Source organism: Balaenoptera borealis (assembly GCF_965194805.1).
Source record: "Balaenoptera borealis genome assembly, chromosome: 1".
Taxonomy (NCBI): domain Eukaryota; kingdom Metazoa; phylum Chordata; class Mammalia; order Artiodactyla; family Balaenopteridae; genus Balaenoptera; species Balaenoptera borealis.
The window spans coordinates 136,621,067-136,641,063 of NC_138860.1; the positions used below are offsets into that span (position 1 = coordinate 136,621,067).

A 19,997-nucleotide genomic window follows, 5' to 3' on the forward strand; every position below is an offset into this window, starting at 1 on the left:
ATGTCCCAAAACTTTTTGGTTCACACAGCAATCGTCTAGGACACTTAGTCAATAATTATGTATTCCTACAGATGTTGCTCTATTTTTCTTCTCCCTTGTTTTAGTTGACTTCTTTTTACCTTGTTCTTTGAGACCAACTAACCATCCTATTCCTTTCTGTTAATTACTAAGGCCCAAGATTAGGCAATCTCCTAGGGAAAAGAATCCCAAAAGTAAATTATTAGGGTTAGGGAGTCTGGTGCTTTGTGTAAGTATTTTGCTTCAGAGTTAAGGCTAATATCACTGCTTCGTCATAGGATTCCATCCTACTGCAAAGTCACTAAAAAGTATCTTACATCTTTGCAAAGACTCAAAAGATAAATTCAGTTTATAAAACATCACGTGCACTCATTTAATCATTTTATTACCTTCCCTTCCCTAAATCCCCACCTCTAATGGCTACTATATGTAACTGGTTTACATTAGTGGAGTCTATAGACAGACCATTTAGCCTGGGTCACATGACTACTATTATTAGCATCAATTCCAAAGTACAGATGTTACAAAGGACACAGCCTTTCACCAGTGGAGCAAAAATTTTTTTACATTAAGTTTTTATTCCTAATTTTTTCCTAATTGCCTACAATTAGTATTACTTAAAACAATAAACATTTCCTTGGACAGAAGCCTGATACTACAAATAATAAAATCTAAAAATAACTTTCTTAATTCACAACAACACTCATTTGTTGAATCTTTTATTTTACCTTTCCCTCTCTCATTAAATGCACTAACAATATTTTTCTCAAATACTTTGAGTTTCCCATACGAGCAAATATTTCTAAGCAGTTAATGTTTCCTTTTTAAAAATACACTTCAAATATACTTCAAATCAAACAGCAAATAAAAACTACACAAAATACATGCGGCAATTCATTAAAAAGAAAGAGAGAGAGAAAGAGAGAAGAAACCCACAGATAGTCACGAGGTTGAACTCACAGCAGCCTCACCTGTACCTTCATGGGCAGTCAAATATTTCATCCATTTCTTTTTCCCCAGAGAAAAGAAGCATTCAGAAGAAAAGCAAGTCAGATGATAGTCTAACTCCTCTAACCTTTATGTAACTAACAGGCCAAATGTTAGTCGAACAGAGATTATAAAAAATATAGAAAATACTTACCTGGACTTGAAGACTCAACAGATGGCTGAGTGGGGGAGAAAAGAACAAAAATTAGCATCTTTGTGTAGTAAATCTTTATAAACATTACAGGAATTATTCAATGACTGATATAAACACCAAAAACTATAGTTACGTTTTAATGTCTGAATTGTCTAAGACAAACTAAAACTTCCCATATAATCCCTTCTCTGACATTATGTTAACTTAAGCATAGAGAAAAATCTAAAACGTTCCTAAATCTAGAAACAAAGACAATAACATGGAATTAGATTCAGATTTTAAAGGCAAACATGTATCTCATAATATATGTGGTTCAAGAGATATGATTCTAGTTCCTGGAATTCTCTAAAATATTATTTCCTTATCAATACAGGGAAAACCCAAGGTTTGTTATCAAGCTGGTCTCTGGCTTAAAATGAGTGTGAGAAGGGAGGCAGAAACAATTTAAAACGTTGTTTAAAATAAAAATTTCGTTGTAAGAAAGCAGAAGGAAAAATTTAAGTGTTACTTCAGCACCAGACAGTACATTAGGTTAACTTTACTAACACAAAACATACTTTTAAATTACCACAGAATTAACAACCTTTCAAGCTCAAATCTGGGAAGGTTAAGTTATCTAATGGAAGATCACAAAGATTCCCAATTATAATGTTCCTTCTACTGTACCATTCTACCTCTCATAAATTTAACCACAAGCATCTGGAAAATTTAAAGGTAAAATTGTTAGCAACTTATTTTAGTGTTATCACCACTTGACAGTCTGTGGCTGTGTTTTATCTTAATTCAGTTAATTCACAATTATAAACAAGTCATCTGCAAACATCAACTCCTATAAGACAAATTCAATAACAGAAATTCAAAAAATGCCTCAAATGACATAAACTTTATAACTGAAACCTTGCCTATTCATTTCAAGCTATCTATTTCATGTTCATTATAAGTCAGAGATGCTGGAAGTCCAAAAGGACTAGCAAAAAGATAGAGATATTCTAGTGTTTTCCTTCTTTGTACTAAGAAATGGGGCAGAGAGGCAAGAACAAAACTGAAATGAGCAAAGTGCCCGATTTTTCAAAAGCTAGGCATCTAAGACAAATTCTTATAAGGTGTTAAAAGTCCATTTTGAAAACTGTCCACATTATGCTATTGCAGTAAGTATGCCATTCTAGAGTCCACGTGGTGACTTAGATTGTTTTGAGGCATACTTTTTCAAGGGTCCTATTTTTTCCTTTTAATTCTTACAAAAGAATGGTTCTTGCCTATAGCATTGTCTCATTCTAACAAAAGACCAACAGTATTCAGTATTATATATTTTCAAGCGTCCCACCACCATCTTTACTTAAAAGTTACTCTGCCACAACAGAGTGAAAACAGTGCTACTGTTAAATTTGGTTCCTCCGATGGGAAGCTGTAGAGCAGGTAACAAAGAATGTAACCATAAAAAGGGTTTTTAGCTTGCTTAACACCTTTTGAACAGCTATATACTTCTAGCTCAAAATAGATTTAACCACCACACAAATTATTACACAGCCAATCAGTATTTTAAAATATTAATCCACTTCTACTTCACACTTTATTTCCCAAGTTTAAGCACAACCTCTGTTCAAGGCTACAGCAAAGTTAATGACTATCTTCATCTGGTCCCAGGTTCACTATCCACAGAGTAGCCTTACAATGCTGTTTTTCCTTTTTAGTAAACTTCTGAAATTGGTTTGCATGGCATAAACAAACAAAACCCAGGACTTCTTTCAAATTAGCTAAAAAGAAATAGCTCTTTGAGCATTTGGCTCTTTTTGAACACTTCAATAATTATTCCGTTTAACAATCTTCTGATAAAAAAGGCTGATTAAAAATAAGTTATTCTACTGAAGAATAAAAGGTACATTTTCACTGATGTTATTAGATATTGGCAATAACAGAGATACTGAATTGCGACTAGCATCTGTATTTGTATTTGCGTTTGTAAGACACCTCAGACTGCGCTAAATGCCAATAAACACCACACTGATTGTTGTTTTATTGGTAAATAGTTACTTTAATGTTCTGAAAAAGGCCCGAAATTTCTTCCATTTATTAAAATACCAAATGTTCAGAGGACTGATAGCATTTGTAAGTATAGCTGGCATAAGGTAGAACACCCAGTGCTCAAAGATAGCACTAATCATATTATGTAAGACATACTAGAATGTTTTAAAACCATGATTTGATGGATGGTATATCTAGATTAGAACTAGGGGAGGGGAAGTAGGAATGGTTTGCCTATAGATACATATTTTAGTATTCTATGTTCAAAATAAAATTCTACTGTATCGGTTTGATGAAGACAGGAGTGAGACCGGTTTCCTGAAAGTTAATTATATCCAATTAAATCAAAGACGGGCTTCTTGAAAACAGGCATTTGAAAATAGTGTATACTGTAAACATTACTTCTGTCCAACCAACAAACTAAATGATTATCTTTCAAATGAGATATGAGTTTAGTATCATAATACAGGAAACTTTAGTATGAAATGAGGGCATTTTTTATTTAGGTATTTAAAAGAACAGCAGAACCAGCTTATGTTCATAGAGCACTACATATTTTCAAATGCATAAAGTTACCTGATCATAAACCTGGCAATAAAACCTGCCCCACCTACCTCATTTTATAGATTAGCAAACCCAGGGAGATAAACTGACTTGATCAAGGTTCCACGGTGGGTGGTGAAGGTAAAGCCTAGGTAAAGCCTGATTCCTTCTATACTTCCCAAGGAAACAACTATGTTAAAAAAAAAAAAATCTTTACCTCTCTCCTCCTTCCTCCTTACTTTCTCTTTCTTTTTAAAATGGTTTTCATCTATCCAAAGCATGTTTAAAAATGTGACTGCAAGTTGTCATCTGTCATGTCAGACTCTTTTTGATGTCACATTAGGAACTGGTATCTCTAACAATACCCTCTAGAAAAACCTGCAACATCTACCGTTAATGACTACAGTAAATTAGAAAGGAAGAAGGAGGGGAAAAATAAAACTAAAGCTAAACAGGTACTCATTTGTAGCAATACCTATTTTTAGCAAAAGCTCAAATTATAAAATGTAAGCAGTAAAGAAAATTTTTACATTGGGGATTAAAATGTACTTAAAATGCACTCATACATTACTGGCAGAAGTATGAATTAGTTTAAGCATTCTGGAGATCATCTTGCCAACATGAACTTACCCTACTGATATGCCTAAAACAGCACACCAAGATACATGTATATCATTTATCACCACAAAGTTGTCTATAGCAAAGAGTTGGGAAAAAATTTAAGTCCATCCTTTAACTAGTTAGAAATGAAATATAGTTTTTCCAAGCAATGGAACATTATTAATCCATTAAAAAGAATGAGACAGTTCTGTTTCTGTTGATTGAGAAAAAAATGCTAAAAAATATATATATGTATATGTAAGTACATGCATCTGGATAGACAGCTATGTTAGGAGTAAAAAGCAAAGTATAGAGGAGAGAGTAAATTGGGCTGGAATATACATAAAAAAGTTTTCCCCCAAAAGGATACACAAGAATCTGTTAACAACAGTTACCTCTAGAGTATGGGTTGCAGAAAGAAGGCTTTTTTCATATTATACCTTTCTGTACTGTTGGAATTTTTTAACCACTTGCAAGCATTACTCTTTTTTTTTTTTAAAAGAAAGTCAGTAGAGATTATCTCATGCAATTATGAGCTATTTTCACTTTCTTCCTTTACTTTTAGATTTTCAAGAAAACCTAGTATTTGCCTTTTTTTTCTTTTTTTAACAAGTTTATATAATTTTGAAAAATAACCTAGTTTTCTTTTAGGTACATACGTAATTGTTTTATCTGAGATGGAAAACACTAGAGAGACAGAATATGAATAGGCTAAATCAAGTTAAAGAATGAACTCTGCTAACTTTTATAGCAACTTTTATACCGTCACCCATATATGATTCAGCTGATCAAGCTGCTAATAATTGTAACAAACATTCAATGCCTCAGATTTGTTCAAATGTTTTTCTTCTGTATTTTTCTAGACCATGGTAAGAAATATCCCATATACCAGAAAACTGCAAATTGAGAGATAAAAGATCAACTAACTAGAATATCACCCTTACTAAAACATAAATAAATAAATAAGGTAGTAAAAACATGAAGTAGTCATTAGACTCTTCTATCCCAGACAATCAAGAGCATATTTTTCAATACGTGTAACTGTCCTAATTGTTCCCCTCAAACCAATTCCACCACCATTTAAGTATTATTACCACCTACTTAGTAATGCAGACACTGAATCACAGATTCTCACCGGGATGAAGACAGAAAGGAGTTTAGGGCCTACTCCAGCGTGGAGAAGGCAGGGAGACTGTGCCAGGGCCCACCATCTCTCTTCCTCCATACACAATTAAATCACTTAACTTTGCTGTTGGTTAACAAAGCCTTGGAGTTAAAACTAGCAAATTTACCACAGTAGTAATAAATCAGAGGATGAACTGCTATTACTAAGCACTAGGAATTCAGAGGCCTACTAGATTCCAGTCTTAATTGTGCCACAAACAGCACAATCTAGGACAAACTGCATAAGCTCTCTGCTCAGTTTCATCTTCCCTTAGATGAAAAGATTTAGATTTCTTCAAGTTTAGTTCAATTTCCTTTGAGATCTAAGTTCTTTACTTTTATTATGAATTGCTCAAAAGACATAAACACTACTGAGGAAACTTAGCTCCATGGATGGGATATGTTTAAGATTCTTCTAAATTTTTTTTTTAAATCTAGGACTACTGGGAAAAAAAGATGATCTCAATTTGCAAAAAGCTTTTGGGGGTTGCTACTTTATGAATTTCATATCTACATAAACCTAATTATAAATTATAAAAGTCATTCTAAGCCATGGCATAGGTCGAACAGAATGGGTCCCAGCAACAACTGGTATGTGAACTTAATCACTGCAATGAATTTGCAAATCTTCTGAAATATACAGGGACTCCATCTGAACTTTATGCAATAAATTTCTATATAGCTGATTACCTTTCATGAAGAAACACTGAAGTTTCAATGGCAGTGTTGTATTTCTGAATTATTTGGGAAAATGATTAGTCTCAAGAATTCTCTAAAAGAAATTCACTTCTATGTTTCCCAACTAATCTTTCCTACCTTATCAAGCACTTTGACTATTACTCCTTTTGAATTAAGCTTTTTAAGACTTTCATGCATTGGTGTTAAACACTTTGGATAATTCCTTAATAGCTCTGTAAGTATAAACACCAAAAAAAGGGTTTTTTTCATTAGCAGTTTTAAGGCCTAAATTCATTGCAGTAAAACAAGTTTTGTTTAGAGTAGAAATTAACACTATCAAGAATAGCAGTAAGATGATCCTATTTCCTTAAGAAACAAAATCCAAATACCCTTGAAAAATGCTACACAGGGAGTCTGTTTTTAAGAGAAATGGATAGATTTGATAGTGAATAAACAAGATTATGTATTTTTTTTGGAAATACTAAAATACTTAAAACTAATACAGAATAGCAAATCCATTAAATTTTCTTCTCTTTATGAGACAACAATATGGTCTAGGTGAAAAGACAGGTCTTGCACTATGCTGTGGCTTTCTTTCCCTTGAAAAGGAAGTCCCTTATGTGTTTACAAACTCTGAAATAAAAGACAAATTGTTCATTCCCAAAGGTCTGTACACCACATTCCTTATAAAACCCAAAGGATCGCCTATTTCTTCCTCTTATTCTTTCTCTCTCATTGCCTTTGTAAAACTGCCACTGCCCTGTAATTTCCTTCCGTTAAGTGTGACTAGGAGAGCCTCCTTTTGGAAGGTTGATTAATAATTTTAAGGGATAATAAACAATGAGAAATATTACCAAAAAGTATTAAGAAAGGGAGCATATGCTATTACTTCTGCATACATTAAGTATGTTTTTAATGTTACTACAATTTTAATAAGCACTAAACACATACTTCCTATTATGGACTAAGATGATCAGATCAAGTATGAAAAATTAGTGTTTTGTATTCACATCTAAAGCAAACTGTATTTAAGAATTAAATATTTTTCTGGAAAAACAAGGTCAGGGTCATTCTATGTAGGAAACAACAACGAAAAAGCACAGAAGCATAATACCTACATTTTTCTCTGGAGACTTATTTCTTCAATAACCTGTTTTCCCCTCAGATTTATCAAATAAACGCATACTGTCACTTTGCACTTACTGTTATTTTATCAGTTAGTATCAATCCTCAGGTCTATTTAACCAAAAGTGCAAGAGCACAGCATTTGAATTATTTTACCACATGCTTTGTACTGGCAGCATAAAGAATGAATCTCAAAAAAAAAAAAAAAAAAAAAAAGAATGAATCTCCTGAGAGTTCACATAAAAGTAAAAGCACTCTATAATATAAACCAAGCATTTCTTCTTATCTAATTTTTAAAATGACCAGTCTCTAAAATCATTCTAAAAATTTTTTTTTGTTCTAGATTTTCTGTAGGGGATGAAGGTTCCTCCACTCTTCCTCCAAATTCACTATAAATAAAACCATCTACAAGTAATGGAAGACTATAAAAGATGAATTTTTAAGATACCAGGTCACTAAAAAAGTGCACTGAAAACAAAATTCAGGTTTTTTTCTCCCTGAAACTGAACTATCCATGTGTTCCTAGAGAATATGAGAGTTCCATTCTCCAAATGATGTAATTTTTAAGGAAACGAAAACATACACTTGAAACTATTAGGAAGTGATTAGTGGCTCAAAATATTGCTTTTCTTCTCTTACATGAATGCAACCATCTTTAATTTCTAAAACAAATAAAATGTTAAAATGCTTTTATTTACATATTAAGTTTTCAGTGTGGTAGGCAGTTAAAATGTCTGAGTAAGATTTTTTTAAATTTAAATTTCACCGTATTTTCATACACTAAGATATTTTCCTTCAACAATATCTTGCTTTAAAATATGACTACAGAACTTAAAGCTCAAACCATTGTGAGCAGCACCACGAGGCAAGAAACCACATCACCTATTACAACACACTGCTGCTTATCTAATGGGCATGGGATCCAATGAAGACTATTTGACAAAATATATGTAAATCCAGCTGCACAGAACCCCTTCCCCTCTTACATATGAAGGAAAGAAACACTTAAGAACCTCATCAAGGCTAAAAACCTTTCAGCCCAGTGAAATGAATCCAGTCACATTTAAGTGAAATACAAAGAACTATGTTTTCTCCAACTCATAATTTCTTGAAATACAATTCTTTAACCACAAAGAGCAAAAGAAATTGAAATAAATCCTAACATCTAAATTTAGTTTTAAATCAGAATATTGAATTTTTAAAAATAATATTGGCAGCAATCGATCCTGCTACAGTAAAATCTCTTCCTCTTTTAATAGCAAATACTTCAAGACAAAAATATAAAGTCAGTTTCCATAAAGGGGAAGGAGCACCCTAAGAGCCACTCCAGAAAACTGTTTAAGCTTTAGGTCCCTCCACTCAACAGGTACATGAAAAGGCCTCCAAATTAATATCTTTTCCATAACCTATGTTTCTGTATTCCAAGGTTTAAAAAGAAGAAATTATGGTATTGATAAAAGTGTACTCACCATTGACTTCATTTAGCAAATAATGAAGACAAAAATTGGGGTTGGATGATAAATAAAATTACCTACTTCCTGAATCTGTTTTTACGTGCCTCTGAGACTATAAAAATGGTAATTCTCACATGAAAAAAATGGCTTTATCAACATTTAGAGTGGCTCTACTCAAAGAAGACAAAAAAGTCCAAATATATCACCTCTTGAACTCCAGCGAGTGAAGGATAGCGAAATTCTTCAGAAGATAAGGGTAAAAAGCGTGTTAAAAAAAAATCAAATGTTTAAAGGTTTAAATCAGAGGGAAAAATTTAAATCTCCAGTAGTATATCCTAAATTCAAATTAATCAACAGATGTTGTTTGCCCACCGATCTGAGGCCCCAAAATGTAAAACAATCGCCACCGAAGAAAGGGGGCTTTGGCAACTCGTTTACTAGAAAAAGAGCAAACGGGGGAAAAAAAAAATCTTCCCTAAGGGGGAAAAAACTGGTAGAGAAAGAAGACAAGAATAGACAGCCTAGATTTGCAAGGGGGGGTAAATGCCTGGAAAGTGATGGGGGGTAAGAAAGGGAGAAAGCAACTCTTCTGAAACGTAAAGAGAGAAAAAGAGGTTCTCCGGTGGGGGGGAAGGGGGAATGTTTGAAGAAATGGGGAGACTCCCCCAACCTAGAGGAAAGGATTGCGAAAGACCAGGTTTATTTCTCCACGCTCATCTGGTCACCATCAAGAAAATTACAGAGTTAATCAAAGGCCGTTTTCCCCAACACAGGCAGAATGTCAGTAGCAAACCGACGGGGGTGACGCGGAAGGGCGCAACAGCATCTCGACTGGGGAAGGAAGAAACTTCGCAAGAAGAGGAAGCAGCAGCTCCTCTCCTGGCCCCTAGCACCGGCCGGCGAAGTTGCGCCACAGGCGCCCCAGCCCCGCGGGCGCCCCCTCCCCCTCGCCCCTCTCCGTACGCACGGCTACGCAGCCCTCGACCCTTCAAACTGCCCCCGAAGTCCATCTACGCCTCCGCTTCCTCCTACCCCCGGACCCATCCCAACTAAGTTCCACGGAAAGCTCCCACCCAGAGCGCGGCCTGTTCCGGACAACAGGTGGGCAGTGGCGCCAGCAGGGCTGGGCCTCCCCTAGCCAGGCCCACTCCACTCCTCCCCAGCCCGGACCTGGGGGCGCCCGGCTCCGGGACGGGGAGGGGGCGCTCACTCCCTTACCTCCGCCATATTTGCCGTACTGACGGGTCACATCTCCGCGGCGGCCGCAGCTGGGTCACGGCCAGAACCCGGATGTAAGACTCGGCAACGGGACTCCAGCCGTCTCCGCCACCGTCTCTGCCGCTCCCGCCGCCGCTGCCTCGGCGGGAACGCGCAGGAGCCGCCCGAGCGCGCCCACCACACCCCACTCCGCCCCCTCGCGGCGCCCGGGCTGAGCTGGACTGGAGGGAAAAGGCTGGAGCGCGCGCGCGGCCCCGAGGCAGCCCTCCCCCGGAGGAGCGCGGAGGAGGCGGAGCCAAGGTGGGTGTGGGGGAAGGCGGGCATCTTAGTGCCGGGCGCCTGCCCTAGCGGATCCGCGACTCCAGCCCGGGAGAGGGCTGTAGGGACCAAAGAGGTCGAGGAAACTAGCCAAACTAGCCGCGTCCTGCATTCATATCGAAGGGGAAAAGATACGATACATTTCACATGTAGGCCTTTTTTGAAGTGCATTTGTTAGAAAACGGATGTTGCTGTGATGCAACAGCTGCAACTAGTGCGCTTTGAAAGCGGTTATCCCTTGACAGATATTTCTCTTGGTTCTTTCCCTACAGGAATTGTAAAATCCCATGTACCAAAATCTTAGAGGTCACAGCAGAGATTAAGAAAAGGGATTGTGCTAGGTAGACTGCCATCCTCATATATCATTTGCTTTTCCTCACACACCTTCTGTAATGCCAGTAACAACATAACTGTGCAACGGCTGAATTCTGCACAACTAGACAAAAATTTTAAATGTGAAATATTGAAAAGCTGCTCTTTAATAGATATAAATAATCTCCGACTCGACTGCATAGATGGAGAACTTGCTTATGTGCAACGCCTGAAATGCCTGCAATTTAAAAGTTTATTTTAATGTATTGGCCTAGAACTGCCAAGTGGCTTTGGTGACAATTCTGATGACTGCCAGAGCCAATGATTGCAAAATAACAAACATGTTTCACCTCCATTACTAAGGCAGATACTGGGTAATGCAAACGTGATATTAAAACGTGCACTAACACATTTTACCAAACCAGAAGTTATAAAGTCTTATTTCATAAAGACCCGTTTTCCCCCAAATGTTCAAGGGTTCTTCTTACTGCAATTTCAAAAATGACTACCAAAATCAACAAGTTATATATGAAACTCATTCATTCCCTCCAAATAATGTGATGCCAGCACTACAATATATTGCATAAATGTGCATGTATACAATTTTTCTTTAAACTGATACTTAACTTACAAGGAATATGGGGAAGGCTGTTTTAAGTTATTTGTATTCCCTTAAAATTCTAGACTCTATTAAGTAGCTTCTTATTTCCAAAGATTCAACATTAACTTGAAATTCTTACGTCCAATAATAATTTGTGCATGAATATTTTGTGCATTTATAGGTATATGAAGTAGCTGCTAAGTAAGGACATTACCTGGTAATATGACAGGAAAAGAGTCCACAGACAGTCTGTAAACCAATTAAACATAAACATCTGATGCACATTTTCTACTGAAAGAAAAGCAAGGGAAAGAAGAGAAAGGAAAACTTTAAGGTTCCCAAATCTACAAACAATTTTTACCATTAACTGTACTGTACAGTATTTTCATTTTATTTTTTTAGAATACTTATATAAAAGTGTTTTTCAGGATTCCTTGAGGGAATAAATATTTTAGCATAGGTATACAGTTTCTAAGAGTTACCCTGTTGAATTACCTTAGTCCTTTGGACTCGAAATAGAAATGACTTTTGTATAAGCCAGTTCATATTCAAACACTTTTCACTTTGAGATGCTTGATGGAAACAGCTGTGAAGGCAAAGAACAATGTATGTGCCTAGACCTGAGGTGGGTAAAGATAAGAAAAATAAGGGGCCTAGAGGTAGAAACTCAGGCTTTATAAAACCACCGGCTGAAGGAGAATTATCCATTTAAATACTAAAGCTAATATATGAAATTTAGCTGGTTATCAAAAGGAAAATTAAAAAGTATTGTCAAAATGCAAGGTACAGGAATAACTTGCTTAAGCCTGTTTAATCTTTGATTCTTCAGTTAATTCATCAACAAGAATCCTAATTGTGATAAAGAGCTGGGGATCACGGTCCCTTAAGCTACTGAATAAATTCTGAAATTGTCAGGAATATCGAGGTCTGGGACGTATTTGAATAGATATCCATCTTACTGATAAATGAATTTTAGGTTTATTGATATTGTTATCAATTTTACTATTTTTATGTGGCATTATCGTTTAGGGGAAAGATTCCCTCTACATTTTTCTCCTTCCTTTTTTTGTAAATGTGGGTTACATGATTTTTTTTTAGGTTCAGATATTCTAAAGGTAAAAAGAAACAGCTCCAATATTGTAAGTCATTGGTAACATTATTATTGAATTCAGTATAGTTTTACTCCCCATTTTATTCTAGTGCTATACTTTAAAAATTTTAAGGAGCCATCTTAAGGAAAGCAAATTCTCAAAACACTTGCTTACCTCTTCAGTATCAAATATGTAAAAATTAACTATTCATTAGCCATAGAATCTTAATGTTGGATGGGATCTTAGAGGTCCTTAGTCAATTTCTACACTGTCTAGGTAGGAATCCCTCATTCTGTTTCCCCACTACCAGGCTTTTCTGCCTAAGGTTAAACACCTCCAATGACTCACTGTCTCATGAAAAGGCTGCTCTTTTCAAAAAAACCTCTAATGTTTGGAACATTCTTCTTTTTAACAAACCAGAATCTACCTCCTTGTTATTTCCACCCATTACCCTGAGTTCTTCAGCACTTTGGATTAATTCAACAGATGTCTTCTTTGTATTCAAATACAAACACTCAATATTTATACTTGGGTTAACAAAAAATAAATCTTTAAAGCCTATTGATACCAGAGGAGCTGAAAACGGGACATTACAGAGTTGAAAGCATGAGAAAATTCACTGTTGCCTATGAGCTGTTTAAAATTATTATGGTTTATAATCTTTATTTTGTGATATCCAAAATGGTAGCTGTTAGAATTGTGTAGTAAAACGTTTACAGTTAAGCTAAAAGGTGTGGTTAATTCCAATTATATGTGAGGTTTGTGGCTAATGTCCCAAAACAAAAAAATCACTATACAAAGCCTGAATAAATGCCTCTTTAGCTCCCATGCCCCACCTAAAGGCTTCCTTATTTTCAGGCAAATTAACATTAACTTTTACCACATAAGCTACTCAAAACTGCTGTTATATTGGGAAATTATTTTTAAGCAATTTACTGCATACTACATTAAAAAGTTTTAAACAATTTTATAGAGTCTGCAATACACAAACATACATACACACACACACACGAACCCCTCGAAGTTATTTTGCTATTAACAAAAGCATTTTAAGGCCTCAATTTTTCTTCAGCCAGTACCCCAAACTAACCAATAAGTAAACCTGGCAATTTACACATACCTAAGAAATATAACCTTTTATTCAGGACCAATACCTGATTCAAATATAATGTATACAATATAAACATGTTATGCACTTCAAAAAGGTACCTCTCAAAATGCACCAAGAAAACAATTCAGACTCTGGGGCTGTTTGAATGAAATAGATTAAAACAGCACATTCAAAACCCTAAAACCAAATTATGTATCTAACAATTTTCAGAGTCCATGAGTCCCTTTTGCGATTATTGTGTTAACTATTTCCTTAAATTTTTATTTAAAAGTGACAGCCTACACATGATGTGCAGGTGAAAATTTATGGATAACTATACTAATTTGGTTGAAGATAGCTAAATGTCAAAAAACTTCACCTATTTTTAAAATGTACATTTTAGATAAACTGAGTTTTACCTTTACTCTAGCAGGCAAAATGTAGGTTACAAAGCAGTAATGCGTTACATTTGGAAGCCCCACATCTATGACAATCAGCATCATCTTTTTGTTAGTTTGATTTTTATTATTAACGCCACCCCAAAACACCTATATAGCCTTTTGGTTCTTCAAAGAACAGTTCTGGTTCTTCTTTTCATAATTTTTACATAAAGAGTTTTATCCAGTGGCTCCATTTTATCAGATTATCACAAGCTGGTATTTTGATAGTTTTTATATTGTTGACATGTTATTTTTATCTCACCCAAACTCTGGAAATTATTGGCCCATCAGCAGTTCTCAAACACTGGAAGAGTAATATAACATTTATATTACTTGAGGGAGTTTGGACTTTCCCTCCCTTAATCTCCAAGTGTGCCCCTGCCTACCAGCATCACATCCGTCTTGTCTGCATTGAACCTCAACCAGTTGGTTCTTAACCACGTCCGAAACTCAGCCAGGCACTGGGAGAATCGAGCCACCACACCATCTGGATCAAAGGAAAGAGAGCCTCAGTAGTAACGAGACTAGAGACGATGATACTACAAGCTCACCATTCGCCCTGTCTCTAATTTTTAAAAAGACGGCCAGGAATTAGGACAGGAATCCCATGACAGTTTTAGAAAAACATTAATGAGTCTTGAGTCATGCAATTTGTAACTGATGATAAAGGAATAAAAGCGATCCAATAAATAGGTCGCCTCATTCCACCCATGATTGAAGAAAGGTTCACTCAAGTCCGGGTCATCTCGTCTAGGCGGCCTCAGTAGACAGGCCAATCTTGGAACTGCATAAGCTTTTCTGCAAAATTAAGAGTTTTAGCGTTGGAAGAAGCTTTAGGTATAACTGGGACCCAGAGAGAGGTAGTGACTCGCCCAAGGTCACACAGCAAACGAGGACTAGAGATGGTCTCCAGGCCAGAGATCTTTCCAGCAAAAGCTAGAAGAACAAGGCCATTCAAAGGCTGGGGAGGCATCTGCCCCCAGGGATCCTCCCAAGGGCTGGGAAGACCTCATTCCCTCACAACAATACCCTCTTCGAGCCTCTCTTCCCTCCCTCACTCCCTCCGAAAAGGGCCGGTTTGCCCAGGACCCTGCTCACCACAGGGGGCTGCAGTGGGAGCAGGAGCCTTCCCGGGATGAGACAGAACCCGGAGATACTGCGGGAAAGAGGCGGAGCCACAGCGGGGCGGTCAGCTTGACCCCACCCCGACCGCGTTCCGGGGCCGACTGGAGAAAGGCGGAAGCGGACAAGGCGAAGCGAACTCACTCCGCAGCGGACTCCCAGCGCGCCGCGGACGCCGGGGAAGACTGGCGCCGCCGCCGCCGCCGCCGCCGCCGCCGCCGCCACCGCCAAAGCAAAAGACCAGTCTGGGAAGGGGGTGGATGGCGATGGGGAGCTGCGCATGCGCCTTGGGTGGCCGGCGCCACTCCGGGAGGGGAACTGCGCCCGGCGCGCTCTCTCAGCCCCTCCCCGGAAGTTAAGGGTCTTCCGGGCGGTACTCTGCAGTGGGGGAGGGGAAGGAGAGAAAGGGGACCGAGGACACCTCGGGAGCCCCTCCACCCAAACAGGGCTAGGAGAGGAGAGATGGTTTATGGAGGCTGCACTTACAGCCGCTGCCGCTGCTGCCGCCGCCACCTCCGCTGCTGCCGCCACCGCCTGAAGAAGCCCCATCCATCCGCCTGCAGCCCGGGAGACTCAGAGCCTGGGAGGGGCCTAGGGCCCGGGCCGCCCGCCTCCTTCTTCTAGTCGTCGTCCGGGGCTTCCTCTTGCTCCACCAACCCTCTGCCCTCCCCTCCGCCTCCGCCCTCCTCCTCGGCCTCCAGCCGCCAGCCAACCGCGCGGCCGCTTGTTGAGCCAAGGCTCCACCGTCTCCATGACGTCCGGCAAACATTCCCGTGCCTTAGCCGGAGCCGCTGACGCCGGGGGTTGGGGTACAGGGGCTCCAGAAGAAGCCAGGGAAGGGGGTGGTCGACTACTCCCCACCCAGTCGCCACCATGCCCATCTCTCCGGTAAACAGCCGCAAGCAGCCGAACGTCGGGGTGTAAGTTCCGGCGCTAAAGCCTTAGTCCATTCCCCTGGGTCCCGGAGGGAGCCCTTTTAGATCTTAGCTCTTACTGCATCTGTGTTCAGTCGGCAACCCTCGAACCTCCGAGGCGGCAGTGTCTCCTTCGTTGGCCTAGGACAGCCTTTTCCAAACCTCTACTGCTGTGCTTGGTCTCCGAGAAAAGACTTAGTTTGCTGAGAACCACCCTTCCTCCTAGCACTCCTGTTTTTTTCTTTTTTTTTTTTTTTTTTTTCCGGTCTGCAGTCTCCAGCTTGTTGCCTCCAAGCTGTGCCCAGATGTTCAATCCTCTCAGCTTCTGTGAGCCACCAGACCGAACATTACTATGCTCTGTAGTTGAGGTTTTTTTCTGCCTTCTCATACCATCCTGCCTTAAAACTCATTCCAGCTTCCAACTTTGTTGTTCTGCAGCAGTTGGACTAGGGGCTGGAGAAAAGCATACAGCTCTACAGATGTCTCGCTTACAACTTCAAATGGTCCCTTAGTCCAGCAATTACACTGAAGTTTCCTAATTCATTCACTCTCCCACACTTCCAGACCACTTTTGTTCTCTCTTTTCAAACCTTCAGCATCTCTTCTATCCAGTCTCTTCCAGATCAGCTAATCTTTCTTTAGCAGAACTTGTTGAAAAGGTCTTGGGAGAGAACCTTCTGCTCTTCCCTGCATATGGTACTCAGGTTTTTGTCCAATCCTATCACTCCACAAAAAATAGCTTTTGTGAAGGTAAGCAATAACTGTCCAGCCAAATACAGTGGCCATTTCTCAGTTTGTTTCTTAACTCACCCATCAGCAGCTTTGATCTAGTTTACCACTTCTTGAGTGTTGAATCACTTCATTTGGTTTCTGGGACACCACTCCTCCCTAATTCTCCCCTTGGTTTATGCCTACTCCTTTTCAAAATACTTTGCTGGCATCTCTTTATCTCTCCCGTATCTAAATATTGGAGTGTTGATGGGATCAGTAAACCTCTTCACTATTGTTTTTTGCCTTTAAAAGTCACCTATTTACTGATGGTTTACAAGTTTAACTCTCCAGCCAACACCTCTCCCAAGAAAACAGACTTAAAATCAAGCAGCTGTGCTTAAAAGTTAATAGGCATCTCAAAATTTGTATCTAAAACTGAACTTATTTCGCCCTCTAATCAACTCTGCAGTCTCCCATTTCAGTAAATGGCAATTTCCACTCTTCCAGTTACTCAGTAAAAAAACTTTGGGTTACCCTTGACTTCTCAATACCCCACTCCATCAGCAGATTCTACCTTTTCTACCTGCAAAGTAAGTCCAGACTACCACTCCAATGTAAGTCACTGTTACATTGCAGTAAACACCTAAATGATCTTGCCCTCACCCTCAACATAGTAATCACTGTGGCTCTTCTCAAAAGCCTCCAATTTCTCCCATTTCACTCAGAGTAAAAGCTCACATCCTCACAGGGCCCCACAGGATCTCACTTTGGATTCTTCCCCTTGGCTAATTACACTCCATATTGTTCCACAACAATATCAAGCATATTTTCCCACTTCCAGGCCTGGGCATTTGCTGTTCTTTGGAATACTGTACCCGCTAGTAATCTCATGACACTCATTTTCTTCACGTGTCACCTTATCAAAGAGTCCTTCTCTAACTACCCTATGTAAAATAATACGACTCTTCCCAGTACTTCCTGTTCCTCAACTTGCTTTATTCTTCTCCATAAAATTTATTTCTGTTTGATATATTATATACTTGTTTGTTAATCTGTCTTCATCCAAGCTATGATGTACTCCATAATGGCAGAGATTTTTGTTTTGTTCACTGCTACTGCTTAGAATGAAGAAGACAATATTTGCTGGCAGCAAACAAATGAGTGAATATGTATTTGAGTAACATTGGTTATTGCTCATCTCGTCTGGTTTTTGTTTTTACTTGTATGTATGGAAATCTCAAACTAAAATCAAGTTGGTTTCATGTGAATTTTTAAAAAATCATAAAACTCTCAGAGTACCGGAGAGAGTGTTAGAAAAATTCCTTTGGGGATTTCTTGAATAATGACACATTCATGGGAGATTACCTATTAAGGAAAGAGTGGGGTGGGAGATAGAAATTAATATAACCTTAACTTTTTGAGGTAGCCATATTATCTAATTAAAACAAAATTTCATACACACTGAAGTTTACAACCATTGGTTTGACCTAATATTTCTCATCTTTCTCAGTTTAAGACTTAATCCTGATCTTGGAAAGGATATCATGAAACCTGTATATATCAATTTTTCACTTTCTCACTCCAATTTTTCCTATATTGGGTCTTTCCTATTGGCTTAGCAATACAGATCTTCCTCAACTTACAATGAGGTTATGTCCCAATAAACCCATCATAGGTTGAAAATATCATTAAGTAGAAAATGCACTTATTACACCTAGCTTACCAAACATCATACTTAGCATAACCTACCTTAAACATGCTCAGAACACTTACATTAGCCTACAGTTCGACAAAATCATCTAACATGAAGTCTGTTTTATAATAAAGTGTTGAATAGTTCATGTAATTTATTGAATTCTGTACTGAAAGTTAAAAGCAATGATTGTTTGGGTACAGAATGGTTGTAAATGTATTGGTTGTTTACCCTCACGATTGCACGGCTGACTGGGAGCTATGGCTCACTGCCAGCATCACGAGAGTATCATTTTATAGCATATCGTTAGTCCAGGAAAAGATAAAAATTCAAAGTACAGTTTCTACCGAATGCATATCACATTCACACCCCTGTAAAGTCAAAAAATCATAATTTGGGGTGTTGGCTGTGTTGGACAATCTTCCATTGTGGTAAAAACCACTAGTGTTTTCTTCACTGCTTTTATCTCACTTCTTTGCCCAGTTTCTCTGTTCTTCCTTACGTGTTCATTCATTTCCTTTTGATTTGGGGGGTGGGGGGGAGTTTTCATCTGTTCTTGCATGTTACTTTTTCCGTTAGGATCCTTAGCATATTAATCATAATTATTTTAAATTCCCAGTCTTGATAATTCCAAAATCTCTGCCATATCTTATTCTGGCTCTAATCCTTGCTTTGTTTCTTCAGACTGTTTTTTGCCCTTTGGTATACCATGTATTTTGTTGAAAGCTGAACATGTTGCATCAGGTAATATGAACTGAGGTAAGTAAGCCCTTAGTGTGAGGATTTATGTTTATCTGTCTAGGAATTAGGCTGTTTGCTGTAGCTATAGGTTTCCAAGACTTCAGTTTCCTCTAGTGTCCTGCTTTTTGTCTCCTCTGGTTTTTTACATTTCCCTAGAGACTCCTTCTTAGAGTCTCTGAGCCTTATAGTTCTTCCCATTGTAATTCCCTGTTATACAGGAGCCCTGTTGATGTGGTGGTAAGATATTCGAGGGAGGGGGGGACGGGGGAGGGGAGTGTGCCATAATCCTATGATTAGGTCTTAATCTTTTAGTGGGCCTTTGTCCCTGGGCTGTGACCTTCGTAAGTATTTCTCAGAATTTTTCTCTTTAGGTGGAACAAGAAGGTTAGATGGACTTCGAGTAGGTTATTTCCCTCCCCCCACATTGGTTAGGCTCTGGTAAAATGGTTTTCCTTGAGGGCAGGCCTTTGTTAAGGATAACTGAACATTCCAGGTATATTTCAAAATGGTTACTTCCTGTCCCCCTGCTGGAACTATCAGGGAGTTTTTCTCTGATTTTCATCCTGAGAGTCTGGTGGAGTGCGTAAAGGTAAAACTCGATACAAGTGTGTGTATGTGTGGGGGGGCCTCCCTAAGGCTGGGCCCCCAGCAATTTTTTCTCTTTTGAATTAGTCTACACTCAGTTTCCAGCAATTAGGCAATTACCCTTTAGGTTTTCCTACCACTTGTTGGCTCTAGTGGCAGTTTCTGCTCCCAATAAGTTGTGATTCTGTTATTCCTGCATCTCAATCTTTCAGTATGAGGGTTTGCCTGTAACCTCAATTCTCTGATGGACCTAAGAAGACCCATTGATTTTCAGTTTGCTCAGCCTTTTTCTTGTGAGTACAGGATTGATGTCTTTCATGGCCTTTACATGTCAGACCAGAAACCAGAAGTATCTGTGTTTACTCTTTAACCCTTGCAGTCTGTTGTCTCCATTTCTATACGAAAATTACTCAAAG

General features: G+C 38.6%; 2 protein-coding genes across 27 annotated transcripts in view; one reads left to right on the forward strand and one right to left on the reverse strand.

Moving 5' to 3' along the window:
• Positions 1–15,626, reverse strand: part of MIER1 (MIER1 transcriptional regulator) — a 55,362-nt gene extending 39,736 nt beyond the window's left edge. For 7 of the 19 annotated variants that reach the window (XM_082357850.1, XM_082357849.1, XM_082357846.1 and 4 more), the window contains exons 1-3: positions 15,424–15,626; positions 14,202–14,302; positions 1,160–1,184 (exon numbers count right to left, since the gene is read on the reverse strand). In XM_082357850.1, the coding sequence (XP_082213976.1) occupies positions 1,160–1,184; positions 14,202–14,302; positions 15,424–15,490 (193 nt within the window). In that variant the 5' untranslated portion in view covers positions 15,491–15,626. Of the gene's footprint in view, positions 1–989; positions 1,027–1,159; positions 1,185–9,963; positions 10,185–11,408; positions 11,499–12,000; positions 12,097–14,077; positions 14,120–14,201; positions 14,303–14,913; positions 15,217–15,423 lie in introns of those variants that run through there. The other 12 variants (XM_082357847.1, XM_082357857.1, XM_082357854.1 and 9 more) reach the window with 11 other exon arrangements.
• Positions 15,627–15,688: 62 nt separating this feature from the next.
• The window catches only part of DNAI4 (dynein axonemal intermediate chain 4), a gene marked incomplete at its 5' end in the record, with an annotated part of 132,838 nt that continues 128,529 nt past the window's right edge, over positions 15,689–19,997 (forward strand). For all 8 annotated transcript variants that reach the window (XM_082356766.1, XM_082356765.1, XM_082356764.1 and 5 more), the window contains one exon: positions 15,689–15,825. In XM_082356766.1, coding sequence (XP_082212892.1) covers positions 15,689–15,825 — 137 coding nt within the window. The remainder of the gene's footprint in view (positions 15,826–19,997) is intronic.